General features: G+C 46.3%; 2 protein-coding genes and 1 long non-coding RNA gene across 5 annotated transcripts in view; 1 reads left to right on the top strand and 2 right to left on the bottom strand.

The window, feature by feature from the left end:
- Positions 1–9,467, top strand: part of REV1 (REV1, DNA directed polymerase) — an 81,097-nt gene extending 71,630 nt beyond the window's left edge. For 2 of the 3 annotated variants that reach the window (XM_015561850.1, XM_006753313.2), the window contains exons 14-22: positions 3,142–3,244; positions 4,738–4,897; positions 5,099–5,301; positions 6,365–6,598; positions 7,208–7,328; positions 7,903–8,123; positions 8,221–8,359; positions 8,605–8,707; positions 9,063–9,467. In XM_015561850.1, the coding sequence (XP_015417336.1) occupies positions 3,142–3,244; positions 4,738–4,897; positions 5,099–5,301; positions 6,365–6,598; positions 7,208–7,328; positions 7,903–8,123; positions 8,221–8,359; positions 8,605–8,707; positions 9,063–9,174 (1,396 nt within the window). In that variant the 3' untranslated portion in view covers positions 9,175–9,467. Of the gene's footprint in view, positions 1–3,141; positions 3,245–4,737; positions 4,898–5,098; positions 5,302–6,364; positions 6,599–7,207; positions 7,329–7,902; positions 8,124–8,220; positions 8,360–8,604; positions 8,708–9,062 lie in introns of those variants that run through there. The other variant, XM_015561858.1, reaches the window with a different exon arrangement.
- Positions 5,336–6,368, bottom strand: LOC107182597. The gene is made up of 2 exons (XR_001513310.1): positions 6,258–6,368; positions 5,336–5,759 (listed from the first exon to the last, which is right to left on the bottom strand). It is a non-coding gene; the product is annotated as an uncharacterized LOC107182597 (long non-coding RNA).
- Positions 9,468–9,636: 169 nt separating the features above from the next.
- EIF5B (eukaryotic translation initiation factor 5B) overlaps positions 9,637–20,952 on the bottom strand; it is a 66,041-nt gene continuing 54,725 nt past the window's right edge. Inside the window, exons 14-23 of the mRNA XM_015561806.1 lie at positions 17,986–18,117; positions 17,400–17,582; positions 17,099–17,260; positions 15,672–15,803; positions 14,633–14,764; positions 14,464–14,540; positions 14,199–14,363; positions 12,755–12,893; positions 11,236–11,397; positions 9,637–11,003 (exon numbers count right to left, since the gene is read on the bottom strand). Of these exons, the coding sequence (XP_015417292.1) occupies positions 10,896–11,003; positions 11,236–11,397; positions 12,755–12,893; positions 14,199–14,363; positions 14,464–14,540; positions 14,633–14,764; positions 15,672–15,803; positions 17,099–17,260; positions 17,400–17,582; positions 17,986–18,117 (1,392 nt within the window). The 3' untranslated portion in view covers positions 9,637–10,895. The remainder of the gene's footprint in view (positions 11,004–11,235; positions 11,398–12,754; positions 12,894–14,198; positions 14,364–14,463; positions 14,541–14,632; positions 14,765–15,671; positions 15,804–17,098; positions 17,261–17,399; positions 17,583–17,985; positions 18,118–20,952) is intronic.

Genomic DNA, 20,952 nt, shown 5'->3' with positions numbered 1-20,952 from the left:
ATGATGATGCACAAGAAGCACATAATTGATTGAAACAGTGCCATTTTATAAGCGTCACCAAGATATGGATGAGCTGTAAGCCAGCCACTGACCCCTAACGTTGGGTGGTATCCTAACTGCATAAGGAATGCTGGAGTGGGGGATTATGAAATACTATCATGCTGACTCTCTGTTTCCTCTAATTCGGGGATTGACAGATTACTTCCTGTGGGCCTAGTCAGCCTGTGCTTGTATATGATTCGTGTGAGGGAAGAATGACTTGTCATAATGGCTTGTGAGAAATGAAGGCTGCGAAGGGGCCCACCAGGCACCAGTGTTTACTGTCTGGCCCTTTACAGAAAAGTCTGGATTCCCGTTGTAGTCTGACTAAAGTGCTGTTCAGTTGAGTGAATTAAGAACTGGTCTCCACATCCCATGATTCTGTAATTTCTTGTACTTGGCCTTGACCACAGTCTTGTGGCTTCCAGACTCTGACACTAGATGAAACTAATAGAAACGACAGATTTTAATGACCTGTCAGAGCTACATGGAGACTGAGATCTGGCTTGATTTTCGCTTAGGAAAGTTTTTCCTACAACGCTTTTCCTTCTGGGGAAAGAATCTTGCCCCTTTGGAGTTCTTTTATGTATGTGGTTAGTTTGAAGTTTGTACATCTGTATTTTATCAAAGGAATACGTCTGATTGAAAAGGTGTCGCATGCAGTGCTTCCAGTGCTGTGCCCCCCCAGCTCCAGTGCTGTTCTTTCTACTCTTCAGAGGTTTCTCCTGGTATTTACCTCCATGCTTTTTGGGACGCACTTAAACTATTTCTAGCTTCTTTCAGTTTTGTAAAATGTTGACTGACTTTCTACTGTAGAAGAGGATTTATTCTCTTCTCTCTTCCATTGTCAGTGACTGTTTTCCCTGTATGCTTGTTTCTTTGCCCCATAAAGTCATCGATTTTTTGATCAGTCACGGTCTAGTGTTAAATTGTTACAGCCACGTACATACTGTACAGTGATCCACACATTTCCTCTCCTGTTGAATAGGTTTTTCTCGATTTACTGAATATCTTGTTGGCTTTTTTTGTGAATTGACCAGAGGTTGTTCCCAAACCCCTTCCAGTGTGTCTCAGTACATCGGCAATCTGTTGGTTTGACCTTTTTTTCTGGGAGACCTGTCTCTTGGGGTCCCCCAGCCTGCTACTCCTGGCTGATTGGTTCATCTCAAGACCCCCTGCCAAGCCTGCACTGTGTGCACCCCTGTTTCCTCCTCCTCCACCGCACTGAGGAAGAGTGCATGAACCTGTATGGCGTTTTGCTGGCTTAAAGGCTATAAACATAACTTAGAAGTCACTTTTCCAGTTTGTCAGGATTCCTACTGAGAAGTCCAGCCCTTCCTTCCGGAGCTCTCAGGACCTCTGTCTCAGGCCCTGGAGTTTTACTGTCTGCTCTGTCTCCTTGTGCCAGGGAGTTTGTCAGCATTAAATGTTTTGTTTCTAGTAACATTTTAAATTTCCGAGTGTTTTGTTTTGTTCTTTGGACATGTAAATATCCCTACTGTTTCACATTGCAGCATTGTCTCTGATCTCTTATATACTCATACAGTCCCAGGGTGAGTGTTTCTCCACGTTCCTTTGTTCCTGTCCTGGCTGCTGTTACAGGAGGTTTTCTCCCGGTATCTGTCAGGCAGTGCTTGGCTGTCTCCCACCTGGGAACTGCGAGATGCTGTTTGGTCCTCTGGACTCAGTGGGTCGCCTAGAGCTGTGGGCTTCCCCACAGCCGAGTGTTTGGAGGGGCTTGCTGTGGCGTTGCCACAGCCATTGGTAGTGTCTGTGATCTTTTCTGTTAGCTTACAGGTTCACCAGAATGGAGTCCTCCAGCTCGCATCTGGTTCCTCCATAGGAAGGGGGTCTGGTCTGGATGGGGAAGGGGGATCTTTTGAGGGAGGTGCCTCCTCCCTTAGCTGTGAGTGGCAGGCCCCTCCTAGGTGGTGAAAGGAGGGGGGCTCTCTCATGTACATTCTCATCCCCTTTCTCTCCCCTCCTTTCTTACGTACCTGGCACCTTTCCTCTGCTCTTTTCTGAGGGTCTGAGCCTGCTCAAGTTAGTGCCTAGCTGTGGGCTTTTAGCAGGCATTTGGCAGCTTACCATTTACTGATTTGCTATTAGTATTCTAAATTATGGATAACATTTTTCTTCTCTGATCCCCTCTCCCATTTCTATCTTTACGAGTTTATACCTTTAAAAAATTATTTCAAGTCACTTTAGTGGTGATTTGGAAAGAAATTAAGATAAACATAAGTTTAATTCACTAAGATCCACTAAAAATTATGCTTTTAATTTATTTTGCATTTATCTATGTGACATAAATTGAAGGTTATTATTAAGTAACAAATCAATGGAAATATTTTTCCAAATGGTTTCCGTGGAGAAATAGGCATGTGTCACAGATGAATGCATGATGTCCTCAGGTCATGGAGAAAGCGAACACAATGGACGCAGTTGGGCACCTCGAGATGCTGGCCGTGCTCCAGTCTGACCCCAGCATCCTAGTCTCCTGCCTGCAGACAGGGTGCCACCATGTCCCCCTTGTCATGGCTGTCCACACGTTTCTGTGTACAGAGCTGAGGGAAAGTAGGATTGTAATGAGCTTATATCCACATGTTGAGATTATTCAATGGCCTTACCTCAGACTAACAAAACTAGAGTCAGGAACCAAAATACAAGGATTCTCCTTTGCCTTCTTAACATTAACCATTCCGCTGCAACTTTCTTGGAACCTAAAACTTGTCTTGGTATCTAAAAAGCATTGTACTTAACATCCATGCTTTGGTTGCAACACAATATGCTTATATTTGTTTATGTATTAACTAGAGTACTTTTTCTTTTTAAATTCCAACTTACTTTTAGTTGGCCAGTTCTTTATTAGTTTTTTTCTTAAAATCCCAGTGTCCTATATGAATTTTCTTTTCCCCTTGCTGCCAATGTAATTAATTCATTTGGCCTCCGTGAGGGAAAACTCTCTCATTGGTTCATACTTACGGGAGCTTTTTGTGGCTTCCTTACACCTTCCTGTACCTCTGTAAGCAGTGCCCTGGAGCGGAGACACCGTGGGCGCAGGGAGCAGCTCCGGCCTGTAAACAGTTACTTCTGTCCTTACAGGACGGTGACTCTCGACCAGGCAACGGACAGTGCAAAAGTAATTGGAAAGGCCACACTGAACATGTTCCACACATTGAAGCTAAACATATCGGACATGAGAGGGGTGAGTACACAGCATTTAAAAGGCTTTCTGTAACATGGTTTTCACTGGAGGCCTGATCTGAACATGGCCATGGCGGGTGTGGGGTTTGATTGCAGGTTTCAGCTCCTTTGATAGAAACCGAAAAACTCAACTCTCGCCTGACCCGATCTCCTTTTTCAGAGAAAATCAAATTTGTTCTGAAATCTGTTTTCTGCCTAGAATAATTTGATGTCTTCAGTTTTTATAGCACTTTCTTTAATTAACCAAGGACTCATTTTACATGCATTGTCTTGCTTCCTATTCTTTTTTTTAAAATATATTTTATTGATATTTTACAGAGAGGAAAGAAGAGGAATAGAGAGAGACATAGATGAGAGAGAAACATCGATCAGCTGCCTCCTGCACGCCCCCTATTGGGGATGTGCCCACAACCAAGGTACATGCCCTTGACCAGAATCGAACCTGGGACCATTGAGTCCGCAGGCCGATGCTCTATCCACTGAGCCAAACCTGTCAGGGCAGCTTCCTATTCTTGTTTCTTTAGAAATAGATGGGACTGGGAGGAGTGTGAATCTGCAGTTCTTGTACTTATCGGGTGCTTTTTATTTATTTTTTATTTTTATGTTTTTAAATTTTTATATATATTTTATTGATTTTTTACAGAGAGGAAGGGAGAGAGATAGAAACATCAATGTGAGAGAAACATCGATCAGCCGCCTCCTGCACATCTCCTACTGGGGAGGTGCCCGCAACCCAGGTACATGCCCTTGACCGGATCGAACCCGGGACCTTTCAGTCCGCAGGCCGACGCTCTATCCACTGAGCCAAACCGGCTTCGGCTTGGGTGCTTTTTAATCAGAAACGTATGTCTGATGGGGGTGACTAGAAGAGGGCATCAGAAATGTGAAAACCTAGTGTCCTTAAAGATGAACCTTGGCTGGTCCTTGGCTGGTCCCGGTGTGCACGCATGCATGCGTACAGGGTAGTTACTGGCTGGCGTGGGCGTTGTGGAAGGACTGGGTGCTGCTGCAGCAGCCGTGACTCAGCTTCTCCCGGCTCTGCTGTGCTGATTCTGTGCTGGTGCAGGGTGCTTGTCTGTACAGATACCTGAAGGGTACCCGCTGCCCATCCACTCCCAAACCCATTTTAATATTTTTTATTTTATATGAAGTTTGCAGGTAGACTATCTACTTTTCAAAATTTTTTAGAATCTTATTTGAAAAACTTGGCTGGCAAGAACTTTGGTGAGATACAGCAGCTCCCTTTTTGGCTGTTCTGTGTGAAGAGAGCGTTGTAAATGGGTAGAAGTGGATACTGAGGTGGAGGGACTGTCTGCTCACCAGGTAGTATAGAAGCCATTTCTGTAAAAATCATGTAAAAGGCTGATTAAATACTTTGTTATATTCTAGTAACAGGAACAGAAGATGTAAAAAGAGGATTGGCTGAGAATTTTGCTCAGTTGACTTCATGTTTCACTTCAGTTTTCCAAAAAACATACTTTCTTCTGATTCTAGGTTGGGATTCAAGTGAACCAGTTGGTTCCTGCTCACCCGAGACTTCACGCCTGTCCCAGGCATGTGCCAGCTCAGCCAGATCCCGGTGGCTCCCACTCTGTCCTGGACCTCCTCCAGGTTCAGAAAGCAAAGACATCCTCAGAAGAAGAGCACCAGGAAGGTGGGTGGCGGGCTGGTTCCCCTGGGGCCGCTGTGCCCTTAGGAGAGCCGTTGGTTGTACGTGCTGTCTGGCAGGGCTGTGTGTGGCCCTTCAGACACAAGCGGGCATCAGGATGAGCATATTGAAGTCTGTAGATCAGAATGCCCCCCACGTGCCCAGATGAGCTGAAGAGGCTAGTGTATGTATTTTCTGTACTTTCAGTATTCCTGGCTGCCATGGATCTGGAAATCTCATCTGCCTCTAGAACTTGCACGGTCCTGCCATCTCTCGCTACACATCTGGCATCTGCTGTCAGCCCTGTTACGAGCAAAGCCGAGCCTTCGGGGAAATGGAATGGTCTACATTCTCCCATCAGCTTAAAATCAAAACTGAACCTGAGTATAGAGGTCCCATCACCTTCCCAGGTATAGTTCTATAATTATGATAAAAATGCAAAAGTAGTTTTACAGTAGGAACGACGTGTTTAATTTCCTTGCCAGTGTAGTCAAGAGAGAGAGGAAAGGTGACTCCTTAGGGCCACTATATACCTGAATTCCAAATGCCACATGATCAGTGTAAGTGAAAGATTGGTGCTTCTGCAGATCTGCAGCCCTTGCAAGTTGTGAAATGTTGGATGAGAGCCAGTTCCTTAACTGCCGTTGTGACAGTGTCCACCACAGGCACTTCTGAGCGGAGCACCAGCACTGGCGATCGCTAGAAGCCTGTGACAGCAGGTGCAGTTCACTGGGAGGGGTGACTTTCCTGACCTCGCTGCTCACTGAGCTGGTGTGCGCTGTTGGTGTGGCGTGCTGCTGCAGGCCCGATGGGAAAGTTGGTTTCTCTGCAGCACTAGGTGGCAGAGGCTGAGAACATTTGCCGCTGGCTGTAGGCTAGGGAAAGGGCAGGTATGGGCCTGAGTTTTCAGAAAGTTGCTCCCAGCAAGGTCAGATCGGCCTGCCCAGCTCATGAGCTTCGTGCTTCCTAAGGGATGTACGCGGTGGGTGGAGGGAGGAAGGACCTGGCCAAGGGAACAGGGATGCTAGTATGTGGGCTGGAGCAGTTAGCTTTTTTCTAGCTGTCTGCTCTCGGCCTAAAATTATTTGTGCTTGGGGGCATATAGTTTCCTATCTGAAAGGCCAACTTCTGGCCTTAGAAATATGACATATTTGCCTTAGGCAGTGGCCCGTGCCCAAGGGTGGGGTGAGATTTGAGCTTAACAGAGGCTCTTCCTGTGTGGACTGACCTGATCCTGTGCGATCGGCCAGTTGTGTAGTCTCATCTCCAGTGTGTACATAGGTCACCTTTAGAACCATACATTTCTACTCAGCCTTCGGAGGCAGGAGCTTGGGGGGGCTTTCCTGGCCTGGTTTCTGCACCTCACCTTATGTTCATTATCCAAGATGTTAAAGTTGAGGTGGAAGTGGAGTATGATCTCTCCAAACACATCATCTCTGAGCATGGTGCAACCTTGCACCCTGTATTTTACAGCTCGATCAGTCTGTTTTAGAAGCACTCCCGCCTGATCTCCGGGAACAAATAGAGCAAGTTTGTGCTGTTCAGCAAGGGGAGCAGCATGGTGACAAAAAGAACGAACCAGTAAATGGCTGTAATACAGGAATCGTGCCACAACCAGTGGGGACAGTTTTATTACAAATACCAGAACCTCAAGCATCTAACAGTGACATGGGAATCAACCTAATAGCCCTTCCAGCATTCTCACAGGTAAATTAAATATAGGGTCTTCTGCCAGTTTAAGTGGCTCCACGCCCCTGCTGCAGCTCAGGGCATGTCTTATTTCCTTTGCACCTCTAACTCTCATTAGTCTACACCACATCCATGGGGGGGCGAGGGGAAAGGGGATTGGCTCGTCTCATCATCATCTGTAGGACAGACGGAGAGCAGCCTCTCTTGAAGCAACTGAGGGCTGAGCAGAGGGAGGCTATGGCACATGGATGTTCACAGCTTCTACCCAGAACATCCTGTTCCCGTTTCACCGGCCAGAGACTGCTGATGGGCTGTACTTGAGAAACAGGGTGGAGAACTTAACTCGGGGACAGTGACACAGTCCAAGTCTGATGTCTCAGAAAACATCACACATGAGCTGAGCCTGTGCTGCTTGCCCTGTTTTTTAAAGTTCACTTCATACTCAGAATTGTATTCCTTATTCTCACCCTAAAACCCCATGAGGATTTAATGAGCCTTCATATTGAGGACCTGTTCTGAATTCAGAGATCAGAAAAGTATGATTTGAAAATAATCGATTTTGTGAAAAGTATAAGCCAGCTGCCATATAGGATCAACTTGTTTGACTTTGAACCTCTTTTCCACTAGGTGGACCCTGAGGTGTTTGCTGCCCTTCCTGCCGAGCTTCAGAAGGAGCTGAAAGCAGCTTATGAGCAGAGGCAGAGGCAGGGGGAGAGCAGCGCGCACCAGCAGGCAGCCAGCGCCGCAGGTGAGCCTGGGGAGTGTCCTCCAAGGAGCATGCGAGACGCGAACCATTGTGTGTAATGGCCAGAGTCCCAGCTCTTAGTCATGTTGAGAGGAACAGAACAAGTAGACAATATAGTAAGTGATATAGTCCTAGTTAGATTGGTGTCTGTAACTTCTTGACTTATAAACACCATTCTTGGCTTTTTTAAGCCTTTAAAAAAACAAAGATGCCTAAATAGGTATTTCCAGAAATCATCTTGCATAATTGCCAAGGCCATTGTCCTTTGAAACGGACACATAAAAGGATGTAGGTTAAAAACAGACTAGTGATGAGCCGCTTACTTGTTTCACCTATTTCTGTTTCACCGGCTGAGTTTTCATTGCTTCCTGTGAACAGTTATCAGTAAGCAGTGGTCCAATGGAGATGAGGAAGCAGGAGAGCAGAGCCTGCACCTCTCTGCCCTCGTCATTAATGCCTCCCAGTCTCAGCTAGAGGCTTTGTTGGGGGGTGCGTGTGCACAAGGGTTGGATTTGAGCGGGGGAGAGAATCCTTATTACTATCCAGATACCTTGAGGATCTTATGTTCATCTTTTAGTGCCAAAGAATCCGTTACTTCAGCTGAAACCAGCCTCAGTGAAAGAAAAGAAACGAAACAAGAAGAAAAATCCCATCAGTTCCCCCAAAAAGGTTCAGAGCCCTTTGAAAAACAAGCTGCTCAACAGTCCCGTAAAAGCTGCGCCGGGGGCCAGCGGGAGTCCCCAGAAGTTAATCGAAGGGTTTCTGAAACAAGAAGGTCCTGCCCCTGGAAAACCGCTGGTCAGCTTTATGCTTCTTAAACTTTGACCTTAAACTGAATCGTAATGCACTTAATGTTGTGTAAATACAGCACTTTTATCATTTGTTTTCTTAACAGGGAGAACTCTCTGCTTCTACTTCAGGTGTGCAGCCTTCCCCATCTGGCTGTGTCAGACCCCCAGCACCCAACCTTGCCGGAGCCGTCGAGTTCAGTGACGTGAAGACACTGCTCAAGGAGTGGATCACCACCATTTCAGGTCGGCTTGGACTGGCAGAGCTGAAAACTGATGTGTAATGCATGGTCCTGGGGTTTCAGAACATGACAGGCTCAACTATGTCGATGGTGCTCATTTTTCTAAATCTGATGGCCTTCAATCAGCCAAGCACCTACACTGGTTGGGGAAGGTGCCTCATAGCCCATTTGACTGCGTTGTTGTAAAAACGCAGTTTCGTGTCCTATGAACAGATAGGCTGGTTCTCATTTGAGGTCTTTCCCCTTTAGATCCAATGGAAGAAGACATTCTGCAAGTTGTGAAATACTGCACTGACCTGATAGAGGAGAAAGACTTGGAGAAACTGGACCTCGTTATAAAATACATGAAAAGGTAACTAGTACTTCCATCGAAGGTGAAATGGCATGTCACGGGCTAGTGGAGGGAGGGCAAGGCTTGAGGTTTTGTAGTTTCTGGCAGTCGGTTGCCTTAACTTTGCTCTCCAGGGTTAATGAAAAAAAGGTGCCTATTATTTAGAATCGCAGAGAAAGGAATGCGGTAATATTGGCTGGGTAATAAAGGCAAAATGAGATTGTTCCCCTTGGGATTTAACGTAGTTTAAAACCAAGGGAAGTCCTTTGGAATGTTCGAGAGTTTGCCAAAATCGATTGATTCTTCTATTAAAATGTTAAACTGATTCTGAAGGAATCATGAGTCTTTCCTGATGTTCCTCTTTCCCCACCTGTAGGTTGACGCAGCAGTCGGTGGAATCAGTTTGGAATATGGCATTTGACTTTATTCTTGACAATGTTCAGGTGGTTTTACAACAGACTTATGGGAGCACATTGAAAGTTACATAGTGTGAGCAGGGAGCGCGGTGCTCTCGCTGCTGTGCCATAAGTGCTTGTGAGGTATCTACAAAGTGCATGGTAGTAATGCTCTGAGTTTTCATAATTTCAAATTTCTTTTTGAGCAAGTGTTTTGTACATTTCTTTTCAAAAAGTGCCAAATTTGTCAGTATTGCATGTAAATAAATGTGTTCTTTTACTGTAGTATAGATTCTATTTACAAAATGTTTGTTTATAAAGTTTTATGGATTTTTACAGTGAAGTGTTTACAGTTGTTTAATAAAGAACTGTATGTATATTTTGTACAGGTTCCTTTTTGTGAATCCTTTAGGAACCAGACCCGGAACCGTTTGTTACACCACGGGCACTACCTGCAGCCCAGACGCCTGCTGGGCTCTGTAATTCCCGAGGGCCAGGCTGGGCCTGCTGCTTCCGGACAGTCACCCCTCCCCCCACGCAGGAACACAGTTAAGAGCCTGTTAACATCTTTACTTCTTCCAAGTGGAGGCGTTTACATGTGGTGAATTAGAACACACAATTTAAGATTAAGTTTCTCCTGGGAAAAATATGCCCCACAGGTGTTTAGAGGTGTTTTTCTTGCCTCTGTTGGCCCTTGAGGAACTGCAATAATGACGAGTGGTACAGGTTTTCAAATGTACATGAAGTATTTTTATGCTATGTTCTGCCATAACACTTTAAAAATATAGTTTACTTGGGAACATTTTCTTCAAACACCTACACTGACTTCATCCGACACTGTTATAAATAGGTAGTCAGACCCTTGAGATCTGTTACAGGAATTAATCTTTACTCACACTTTGCAGGAAAACCATAAAACTAGCTATAATCAGATTACTGGTATAAATGAGTCATTATGACGTCTCCATGACAATTTAGAAGCAGTGAGCCCAAATAGTTATCAGTTCCATTTTCTAATCAGAAAATGTATGCATGATAGACTTTCTAGGACAAAATAGACCAAGATTATTATATAAAAACTCCTAATGTTAACATGTGCTGGTACACAAGGTTGGAGACAGTTCATAAAATAGTTCTTATCTTTAAAAGAAAAGAGCTGAAGACTCATGGGGAGAGAAGCTACGCTAACACGAAGGCCTAGCAGAGCTTTCTAGTGAATGTTCTCTTTATTGGAGTTCAGAATTGTGCTGATTACAATGGACTCATGACTAGACAAGCAGTCAATAGCAGCCAGCTACACTCTACACCATGGTTTCACACAAAGCAGATAAAGAAATACCAGAATACCTAATTTTCTATTTTAAAAAATCCAAAGAGCATATGTGGATGGGGAAAAAAATGACTGTGGGAAGGAGATGCATAAATAAAATAGTATTTCTTACATCAAAAGTCCCAAGAATCACAAAATCTGCAGAAGCTTGGTTAATCAAACACTGCAGTACTGATTTAATCAGTATAAAATCCAAAGAGCTTTAGATCTGTAATAAAAATCCAAATTTGGGGAAGGGCAAACTTTAAAACAGCAGCAGGTAGGGGTGGGGAAGGAGCGGGCATGTGGACAGGCACCTTGGGGCTGTGGGACAGGTATTGACCACTGTCAAACCAGTGTAAGTTTCTTGGTTTCTCATGGAAAACATTTTATACATCTATTTTTTTCCTTCCGTACTTAAGTGCATCAGTGTCCAGATACGTCCATTCCACTTTTTATCCTGTTTTTCTTGCATTTACTCTAATTCTTGCCCCATGTGGAAAAATTAGATGATTTCAAATACTTTCTTCAGCTCCACAATAAGCTGCCAGTCACTCTTCTGCATCTCGTCTCTGAACCAGTCTTTCAGGGCATCGATGGACTGCCGGCTGATCTGCAAAGGACGAGGCGCAGGCGGCATTTAAGAACAGAATGTAACCCACAAGTGCCCAGAGAAGCGGGCGGCCAGCCGGCCACTTTGGACACCAAGGCGGTGGCACTGGGCGAGGGCTGCAGGGGGCCAGGAGGCCGCAGCCCGCGCTGTGAAAAGCTTTCTGGACGGCCGCTCGACCCATCAAGCCCGCCCACGACCAGTCCCCTCAGGTGCCCCTCTGGCAGGGACTTACCTTACTGACGAGAATGTCTGTAGCTTCAAAATGTCTCCCGTACATTTTGGGGGATTCACCAGGAATAGGTTCTATTTTCACACAGACTTCTTGTCCTTTTTTTGCAACATCCACTTGTTTGTGGTTTATTTCAATACTTGTTACTATTCCAATGTCCACAAACTGTCAAGTAAGAACAGGACAATGTCAGCAGAGGAATCCTGTCCGCCGCAGGCACCGAGCGCTGAGCCTGAGGACAACCAGTTGCTGAGCACGAGGGCCAGTGTCAAAGCCTCGGCTGCTGACCACGGCCACCGTCTTTCCGCTGTGGAATGTTCTCGTTGATAAACAGGTGACAGCACCGTCCCCCCTGCCCTTCCCGAGGTGGCCACAGCTTGGAAAGCGCTGTATGCCGTTTCCTATTTCTGTCCTACCTGTCACAGGACAGGTGCCCAAGGCATGAGCATGGAGTGGCTGCTGTGAGCAAGGGGTGAGGAGCTGGGAATGAAGTCAGGGAGGCTTTGCAGGTCCACGTAAAGACTTTGCATTTCGTTCTGAGGATGAATTATGAGCAGCCTCGTCTCAATTTTAGGGGTGGGGGGGGCATCCTCTGCTTGGGAAGGGAGTAAGGGTTGGCCAGTCATACAGGAGACAATAACTGCAAATAAACGTCCTAGCTCATCCCAGAAATGGGAACTACAGGAATGGTCTGGGGCAGCGTCCTGCACCAGGAGGAGGAAGAGATGCTTACGCTCCAGGGGCATGTGGCTCCCACAGACCAAAGTATCAGTGATGGATTACAACAGCAGAATTTACAGAACCAAACAATGAACACGAGAAGTGGGGAGAAGTGCTAAAAAGCAAAACAGATGGATACTTAACGAAAAGGTCAGGGGGGTGAAGGCTCTTTACAGAGGGAGGTGGGTGATAGAATCACAGTTTTGCAACCATTTATGTAATGCTTGCTTCTGGGATAAAGGCTGAGGAATAGGAGATCATAGGGAGTCAAAGTACCCCACGGACCACCTAGTAATGAATTACAAAGGGGAAGGGTGTGTCTCTAATGGAGAGGCTGAGCTGGCAACACACAGCTCCCCCAGCAATCAGGTCACTGACAACAAGCACCTGGACATGCTGGATCCTTTCCTTAGTCACAAAACCAGACAAATCCAAGTGGAGAAATGCCCTGGGAAGCAATGGTCTGGCCTCTTCAGGAAGGACGGACTGCTCCTGATGAAGACTGAAACACCCAACAGCCAAAGGCAGTGCACATGAAGAGATCCGGGACCAAGCCAGCAGGTGGGCAATTGGTGGAATGTGAAAGGGCTGTAAACTGCGGTCTTCATAACTGATGCACTGGTGCTAGTAACCAAGATTGACTAAGGAATGCGGACATTCCTGCAGCATTCAGGAATTACTGCAGTCTAAATTACACAAGGCAACAAGCTCTGCTTGGTATAAGTCTTTTGTCACCATTTCTGGACTCTCGTTTACTGCTTAAGAGATAGCACATTGTTCTTAAAGTACAGCTGGCACTTACATTTTTGCTGGGGACACACATGGGGGTCCCTTGTTTCACCTGACCTGCTTCTACCGTCACGCCCATCACGATGGGGTCTCGGGAATTGAAAATATACTGAGGGAGGATTTTCATCTTGCAGGGAAATACTGCTATGTGCCTGAAAGAAAAAAACAAGGATTTTAAAGTACAGTCACTTAAACTAAAAAGCACGTACAGATGAACACAAGGCTGCTTTCCCAGACCCCTGCAGGCAGCAGGGACACTGTGCTACCCAGGGGTGTGCTCAGGCCACAGCCACCTTCTGTGGTTCCTTCCTCTCCTCACCCTCCCCTGCCCATCAGGTCTCAGAGAAACTGCCCCAAGGAGCATCTGGTGCCCAGACTGAAAGACCTGAGCTACAGACGGCACTCAGGTCTTAGAACCTCGGTGGGAGCTACTCTCGGGTGGCGCATGGCCCACGTGAAGGCTGTTCTAGGGACCCGCAGGCATCAAACCACATCCTCTTCTCTGGCATGCTCCCAGATCAGACGATCCAAAAGCATTTCCCTGCTCATGAAGCAAAGCTTCAAGTGCTTTCACAGCGTCTTAAGTCCTAAGCCTTCTCATGTCAGGTTTCATGATCTACAGTGAACATGTCTCGGTCTAAATCCTTAGTCTGAGCTTTGAGAATATGCCCGATGGAGTCATCATCACTCCGAGGGCGGCTCTGCTCTGAGCCTTTGTGGTGTCTGGCTTGGACTATGGGAGCCTCCTGATGGGCCCTCATCCCTGACTCCAAAATCCATCCTATGCACAGGGTCCCACGTGCTCTGGGTCCTGCCGACTCCTCTGAACTCATCCCTCCAAGGGTTTCTGTGTGGGCCACTGCCCAGCGTTGTCCTCACTCGTGTCTGGGTGGCTGGATCGTAGCCTAGATCTCAGAGGTGAGCTGCCTCCCAGCTCTCCTCATCTGGGCCCGCCCCTGCTCTGTTTTGCTTTTTAGCACTTCTCCCCACTTCTTCTGTGTTCATTGCTTGTCTCTCCCCTGAGCTCCCAGAGGAAGGGAGTGTCAGGGGCACTGCTGACGCTAGCTCCTGCGAGCGCCTCTTACACTGAGCTCCTGGTCAGGGTCGGCTGCAGGCCCAAACTTTGCTCCCTGGAATGCCTCCCTCATTTCAGTTCCTAGGTTCCCCATTCCCGGTAATCCCGGAGGAGGAAGACAGTCCCCAAATGGAGCAGCTGCCCCCATGAAACAGACTTCCATTTGCCCAACTGGAAATGGAAGCCAAAACGTAAGCCAGGAAGGCTCCTGAGGGTGTGTCCCCACACGGTTGGGAGGGGTGGAGTGGGGCCACGGGTTGCAGCACTGCAGGCACAGCCTCCAGCAAACACCGTGCTTCTGTCCACACACCTTCCTGCTGTTGGGCAATTCTCCAATAGTCAACTTCATCAAAGACCAAAGTAGGGAAAATCACCAACTTACTTAAATTCCTCTTGTTTCTGTTTCTTGTAGTCTTGTCTATATTTTGTAAAGGCATCAAATAAATGATAAATAATTTCTGCACTAAAAATTCTAACTCCTAAACTATCAGCCATTTCTTGCGCATCCCGTTCGATTCTCACATCAAAGGCCAAAATGACTGCATACCTGGAAGTCAGAACAGGAGAGACAATGAGAACGGCGCACACCCCAAGGAGTGTGCACAGAAATCACGGGCGAAGCCTCCGACAGGAGGGCGGGTACTCACTGGGGGTCATGCTCCAACATCACCGAGGCCTTCATGACGTCTTTCTTATGGACGGGGCCGATGTTGATTCCTGCGTACTGGAGACAGGGTGTCCACACGTTACCTGACCACGTGGCAGAAGCAGCCCACCACCATCCACTACGGACTGCAGTCGCGTTTGGTTACTTACCGGCACTTCTGATGTTCTCAGAAACTCCAGTAGAGCTTCCAAAGAGCCCAGTGTCGACGCCTGCACATAGACTCCTTTTTCTTCTAATTTGATAGCATTTAGTGTCTGCTTTAGCTCATGGATCAATTCATCCTGAAGAAGAAATTGGAATTTACATGGCTGTACATACAACTCCCCCAGCAGCAGCCTAGAGTATTCTTCTGAAAACACAAAACCAAGGCCTACAGGAGCTGGCACTGCAGAACCTGAGCAGGAGTGGAGGGCTCTGGGGCCACATTCGAGCTAGCTGTGTCTAACCTCGCTTCGCCCAGTGGGGTTTACTAACACTGAAATATGCTTAACCTCTGCTCAACTTGGCAAATAAGGCAGAGTGGTGAGAGGAACGAAATAGTCCGACGGCTCAGCTCAACTGTCTCAATTTTGAAATTACCCTAATCTCGCAGCCCTGTCCTGCGTCACTACTCCTCTGAAGGTGAGGAGATTCTAAGTAAAACAATCATGTTGATGCCAAGAAGATGCAGGTGTCCATGCCAACCTGGGACTGGCCGACGAGGCATGCCCACCCTCTTCTCCCTGCCCTGGGCCTGGTACAGCCTGAAGAGTGATTGCTGGGCCCAGCTCACCAGACCAGCCGTGGGCTGAGAACAGTGGTATAACCTGTGGCTCACAATTCGCGTTTGTGAAGCTGCTAGGCTCATGCGGCATCTGCTCCTACAAACAGGGACGGCGCTTTGAGTGACTCCCAGGACCTAGTTCTGCCCACATACTCGGGCATCTAAAATCAAACAACCTCTGGACTTTTTATTTAAGTGAAATGTGTATTTTAGAATTGTAGGGCACATAATTATTACTTATGCCAATTCATATGATTATACAAACTAAAGTAATGGGGAGGGGGGATTTTTTTAAACTGGAGTAATTTTTTAAAAAGTGTCAACTGTTCGCTAAGAGGCCATGACCTAAAGCTTCCCTCGCCATTCCTAGCGCGAACCCCTTGGCCCCACGACAGGTCAGGTGGCTCCAGAGGAAAACCACTTACTTTAAGCACCGGAATCTCATCCTCCTTGTGCGCCACTAGCAGGGGTAAGCCAGCCAGCGTCTTCTCCAGGTCTTTGCCGAGAATCTTCACGCCCTGAGCTGCTTCCACCTCTTTGTGCTTCTCATACTGGTTCTGCAGAGACCAAAGCACGTTACCACAACCATCAGGAAAGTGCTCAGCACCAGGAGATGACGGAAGGGACAGTATTTCCATGATCTTGGGGTAAAGATTTCTTAAACTAGACGCAAAAAGCAACACACAAAAGGTTGATAAAATCGACAGTAAAATTAAGTAGTTCTGTTTCTCAAGCTGCCAGAAAAAGAGTAAAAAAAAGTTACAGAATAGGAAAAAATGATGCACTAGCTACCTACCAATCAGCCTGATACCCTGACTACTAAACAACTTGGAAATGTGCTAAGGAGAAACAATGCCAGGGCACAATAGGCATTTCACAAAGAAATTCAAATGGCTATAAACAAAATAATGGCCACGATGTTTCAATCAGGCAAGTCCGACCTGGAACAGCAAAGAGCTACACAGCCACCAGAATGGGAAAAACAGAAAGAAGAATCAGCATCGAGATCTGAAAGATGTAATGGACACAGGTGGGAGTGCAACATCACACTCACTGTGGACACTGGCCTTCCCTACTGAGGTGGAGCTAAGCCTAAGCAATGAGTCCGCCCTTCACTCCTATACACACCCTGGAGAAACCTGTGCAACTGCCCAGGAGACAATACGCCACGTTCATGAGTGTTGGCGATGAAATGTACAACTGGAGCCAGTCTGCGCTCTCCGTTACCAGGAGAACAAACTGACCACAATGTACTTGTGCAATGGCCCACCATACACAGCTAAGGGGAACCACAGTGCAGCAACACCCATAAATCTTTATTTTTTGGGTAAAAGCAGCAGGATGCAAAGGGAAAATGAGAATGACACGATGCATAGAAAGTCCGCACTTTTTAAGAGCGCATCCTCAGGTATGGAAGCTGTTAAGTTAGAGAGCAAGGGTACTCGTTACTGTCATGACAATGGAAGCACAGTCCCCTCTGGGGCAGAGGGAGCTGAGTCCAGGAGAGGCACACAGAAGGCTTCCAGGTGTCAGCAGCGCTCTTGTCTTTGATCTGGTTGTCTGCTTCCTAAAAACTTATTCAACTTTTCTGTATGAATGTTTTATTTAACAATAAAAGTGGTGATGAAAAATTACTTAGCAGTGTGCTTTAGTTTTTATCAAGAGCTTAGAAGCAAATAAGAAGATTCTGGTCCCTCCTATATGAAGACCTCTAACATAAAGTGGGGGAGGGGTGTGTGTGTGCATGCGCGTGTGCGTAGTGAGCCAAGTAGCACTCAAAGTGAGGAAGCGACCTCAGCAGTTTCCCAACACGAAAAGTCCCCACAGGTCACTGCTGATCACCACGGCTTACCTTCACTCTTAACTCCTTCATAGGTGGAGGCAACAGGAGGCCTCGGATCTGAGTTACGATGGGCCCTTCCACTCCGGGAACAATAATTGTATCTCCTTCTTTCAAACGTCCATTGATCAATATCACATCTATAGTGGTGCCCATTCCTGGGAGAGCCTTAACCTAAGAGACATGGTTGCAAAGTATAAGCTACAACGCGCCATGCTGATTAAATCTAACAGCAGTAAATATCCCCACGCAGGAACCTGCTATTAAAAATAAAAACAAAACAAAAAAATGATCACCTTCCAGGCAACCTTACCTCCATCACCTGTGCCCGCAGCTCTTCACAGTGGGCTAGCCTCTTGCTCAGCATGGTCTGCGTCAACTCGACGAGAAGGTAGATGAGGCTTCCCATTCCATCACCAGTATGTGCAGAGGTAGGTACCAAGGACACAAAAGTGCGGGGGTCTTTATTCTCATAAAACAAAGCTGCATTCAAACCCTAAAGACATAAAGCGCAAAATCACCCACAAGGCCAAGCTGTGGAGGGCCGTCCAGAACAGGAATGCTTAACCCAGCTAGAAGCTGAATGAGCAAATGGCTAACCCTGAAACCCCAGAAACACTCAAGGAAAAGTCATGCATATCCTGAGGCATCCATTATGTTTCAGAAAAAGTTTCTTCCCAAGTTAACTCAGTTTTTAAAATTTAAACATTAAAACTACCTAGAGATCTTTGAAATATGCACTTTCTCATTTACAAAGGAAAAGGTCTAAGGGGAAAGAATAAAAGTCATCAAGTGCCAGGAATAGGGGAACAGAACCAGTATTAGAGACAGACAAGGCCATGAAAGAAAACGCTGCTCCATGATGCAGCCTCTTCATAATGAGTGGACGGCTTTCTTACCTGCTGTGCAAATTCCACTATAATAGCCTTTGCTCGCTCCTCAAATTCATCCTTTGTGTTCTTTTTCTGCTTCTTTAAAGTGGCCGCCACATCGGACTCAGGGCTTTTTTTCCAATCATACAGCCTATCAATCTGGAAGAGTTTTTCACAGAAAACACTTAAAAAGGTTAATAAATGCTCCAGAAAATTCCTCGTGTTAATTATATTTACCCTTATTTTTGTGAATTACTCATTATTTTATTGCACCCAAAGCCCCTGACAAACTGCATCCCCTCCTAAATTAGAAACCGCTGATTCCTGAGAGGTGGCCATTTGTTTGCAAAAGATGAGATCCCAGAATGACCCAGCACCACCCCACATTGTTGGAATTCCAAAATGGCTTTGTATCAATAGCAGACAGGAACAAGGATCAATTACAGCAAATACCATCATCAGGAAAATTATATACCAAAAAAATTGAAAATAAAAAATAATTATTCCCAATCTCAGAGAATAGCCCATTTTAATTATTCTATTGCTCAAATTGGCCAAACCAGCTAGGGTAACACTATTTATATAGAATACAAAAAACACAAATTATAAGAGAATTTCTCATAAATTAGATTTTGTCAAGCCCTGGCCAAGTGGCTCAGTTGGTTGGAGCATGGTACAGTACACCAAAAGGTGAAGGTTCAATCGCCAGTCAGGGCACATACAAAGATTGCAGGTTTGATCCCCCGGGAGCATGTAGGAGGCAACCGATGGGTGTTTTTCTCTTTCTCTCTCCCTTCCCCTCTCTAAAATATAAAAAAATTCAAAATAGATTTTGTCAAAAATCAGAAATCTTTACTCAAAACACATGGTAAAGAAAATGAAAAAAACAAACAAGAAAACGCCAAGTCCTGACTACAAGAGTTACCTGCAGTACCCATAACTGACCAAGGATTTATAGCAACATTATGTAAGAAACTCTTAAAATTCAATACAACCCCTGACTGGTGTGGTTCAATGGTTAGAGTGACAGCACTGGAACACTGAAGGGCACACATCGGTGTTGTGGGTTCAGACCCAAAACACCGATATGTGCCCTTCAGTGTTCCAGCGCTGTCACTCTAACCATGGAAGACAAGCAGTCAATGTGTCTCTCTCTCTTTTTCTCTCCCCCTCCCTCCACCTTCTCTCCCACCCTTCCTTCCTCCTTCTCTGAAAATCAATGGAAAAAATATCTTCTGGTGAAGATTAACAACAGCAAAAAAATTTCAACACTAAAACAACACTGATAAAAAATGAGCAAAGGATTTTAAATAGATACTTCACAAAGAGAGAGGTGGCCAATAAGCACAGGAAAAGATGCTTGATGCCATCAGCCATCATGGAAATACAGATTTCACTCCACACTTATTAGGATGGCTACAAGTCAGCAACAGTGTGCAGGAACTGGAGCTCTTAAGCATTGTGGGCTAAAATGTAAAACAACTGGTACATCCCTTTGGGAAAAATGTGTCATTTTCTCACAAAGCTGAACATACATATAGCATATGACCCAGCAATTCTTGTGTACAAATGTTCACAGCTGCTTCATTAATAAATAACCTAAAATAGAACTAATCTAAATGTCCTTCAACAGGGAAATAAAATGTGGTATTATTCAGATAATAAAACGTTACTCAGAAATAAAAAGGAACAACCTATGAGATATGCAACTACATGGATAATCCTATTGTAATATGAATAATGAAAAATGCCAGACTGGAAAGATTACACAGTGTATATTTCCTTTAACGTGAATTTCTAAAACAGGTAGACTAGTCTATAGTGGCAGATCAGTCTCTGCTTGGAGTTGGAGATGGGGGCAGGCTAACTGTAGAAGAACATGAGGGAATGTTCTGGGAATACAAAAATGGTCTATATTGTGAATGGAGGTGGTTATGTGTGTGTGTGTAAATTTGTCATTCATTTTGAACTTACCATAAGTAGATTATATGAAAGTTATCTACACCAATAAAAGAGAAAAAATGGTAATTGGCGTACAATGCTACCCTTTTCATTGGCTAATCAGGGCTATATGCAAGTTAACTGCCAACAAGATGGCGGTTAATTTGCATATGTAGGCACAATGCAGGGAGGCGAAAGGGAAAGCGGGAAGAAGCCCCTTGCCACTGACAGTGATTGGAAACCCCGTGGGGAGCTAAGAGCCGGGGGGCAGGGAAAAGGGGACCTGGGGACCGCCTTTGCCCTGCCCCCCAGCCATGATCGGAGAACTGGGTGCCTTTGTCGCCCTGGCCAGTGATAGCAGGAAATAGGGGTGGAGCCAGTGATGGGAGCTGGGCAGGGTCGAAGCTGGCAGTCCCGGGAGCTAGGGGTCCCTTGCCTGGGCCTAAAGCGGAGCCCGTGATTGCGGGACCACTGCAGCAGCGGGTCCACACTGCCCAGGCTGGACGCCTCAGCCAGAGGCATCCTGCGGGGGCAGGGGCGGAGAGGCGTTAGGCCTGGGCAGGGGCAGAGTGGGAGATCACGTGGAGCTGGTGGTTCCCTGCCCAGGCCTAATGCCTTGGCCAGAGGCTTTAGGCCTGGGTAGGGGCGGAGCCTGCAACCGCGGGGAGCTGGCAGTCCCCTGCCCAGGCCTAACACCCCAGCCAGAGGCCTGAGGCCTGGGCAGGGGCTGAGCCGGGGATTGGTGTGAACTACAGAGGAAAAACCTTTTCTGACTGCTCATTGGCTGAGCTCCCTGTATGCCACTGGAAATATTCTTAGTAACTTGGGTAATAAGAATCCAAAAAGGTGATGTAGGGTTTTTCCACCTCCCTCCTGGAGAAAAAAACAAAGGTCTGCTGCTGGAGGGCTAAGAAATGTCATATCCTGCCCTAGCCGGTTTGGCTCAGTAGATAATGCCTTGGCCTGCCCACCGCAGGGTCTGGGTTCAATTCTGACCAAGGGCATGTACCTAGGTTTCAGGGTCCTCCCTGGCTGGGACCCAGGTCAGTTGTC

The sequence above is a fragment of the Myotis davidii genome, unplaced genomic scaffold, assembly GCF_000327345.1.
Source record: "Myotis davidii unplaced genomic scaffold, ASM32734v1 scaffold1011, whole genome shotgun sequence".
In the NCBI taxonomy this organism is placed as follows: Eukaryota; Metazoa; Chordata; class Mammalia; order Chiroptera; family Vespertilionidae; genus Myotis; species Myotis davidii.
Note: the sequence above shows the minus strand (reverse complement) of the source record. Positions and strands in the feature narration are given on the sequence as shown.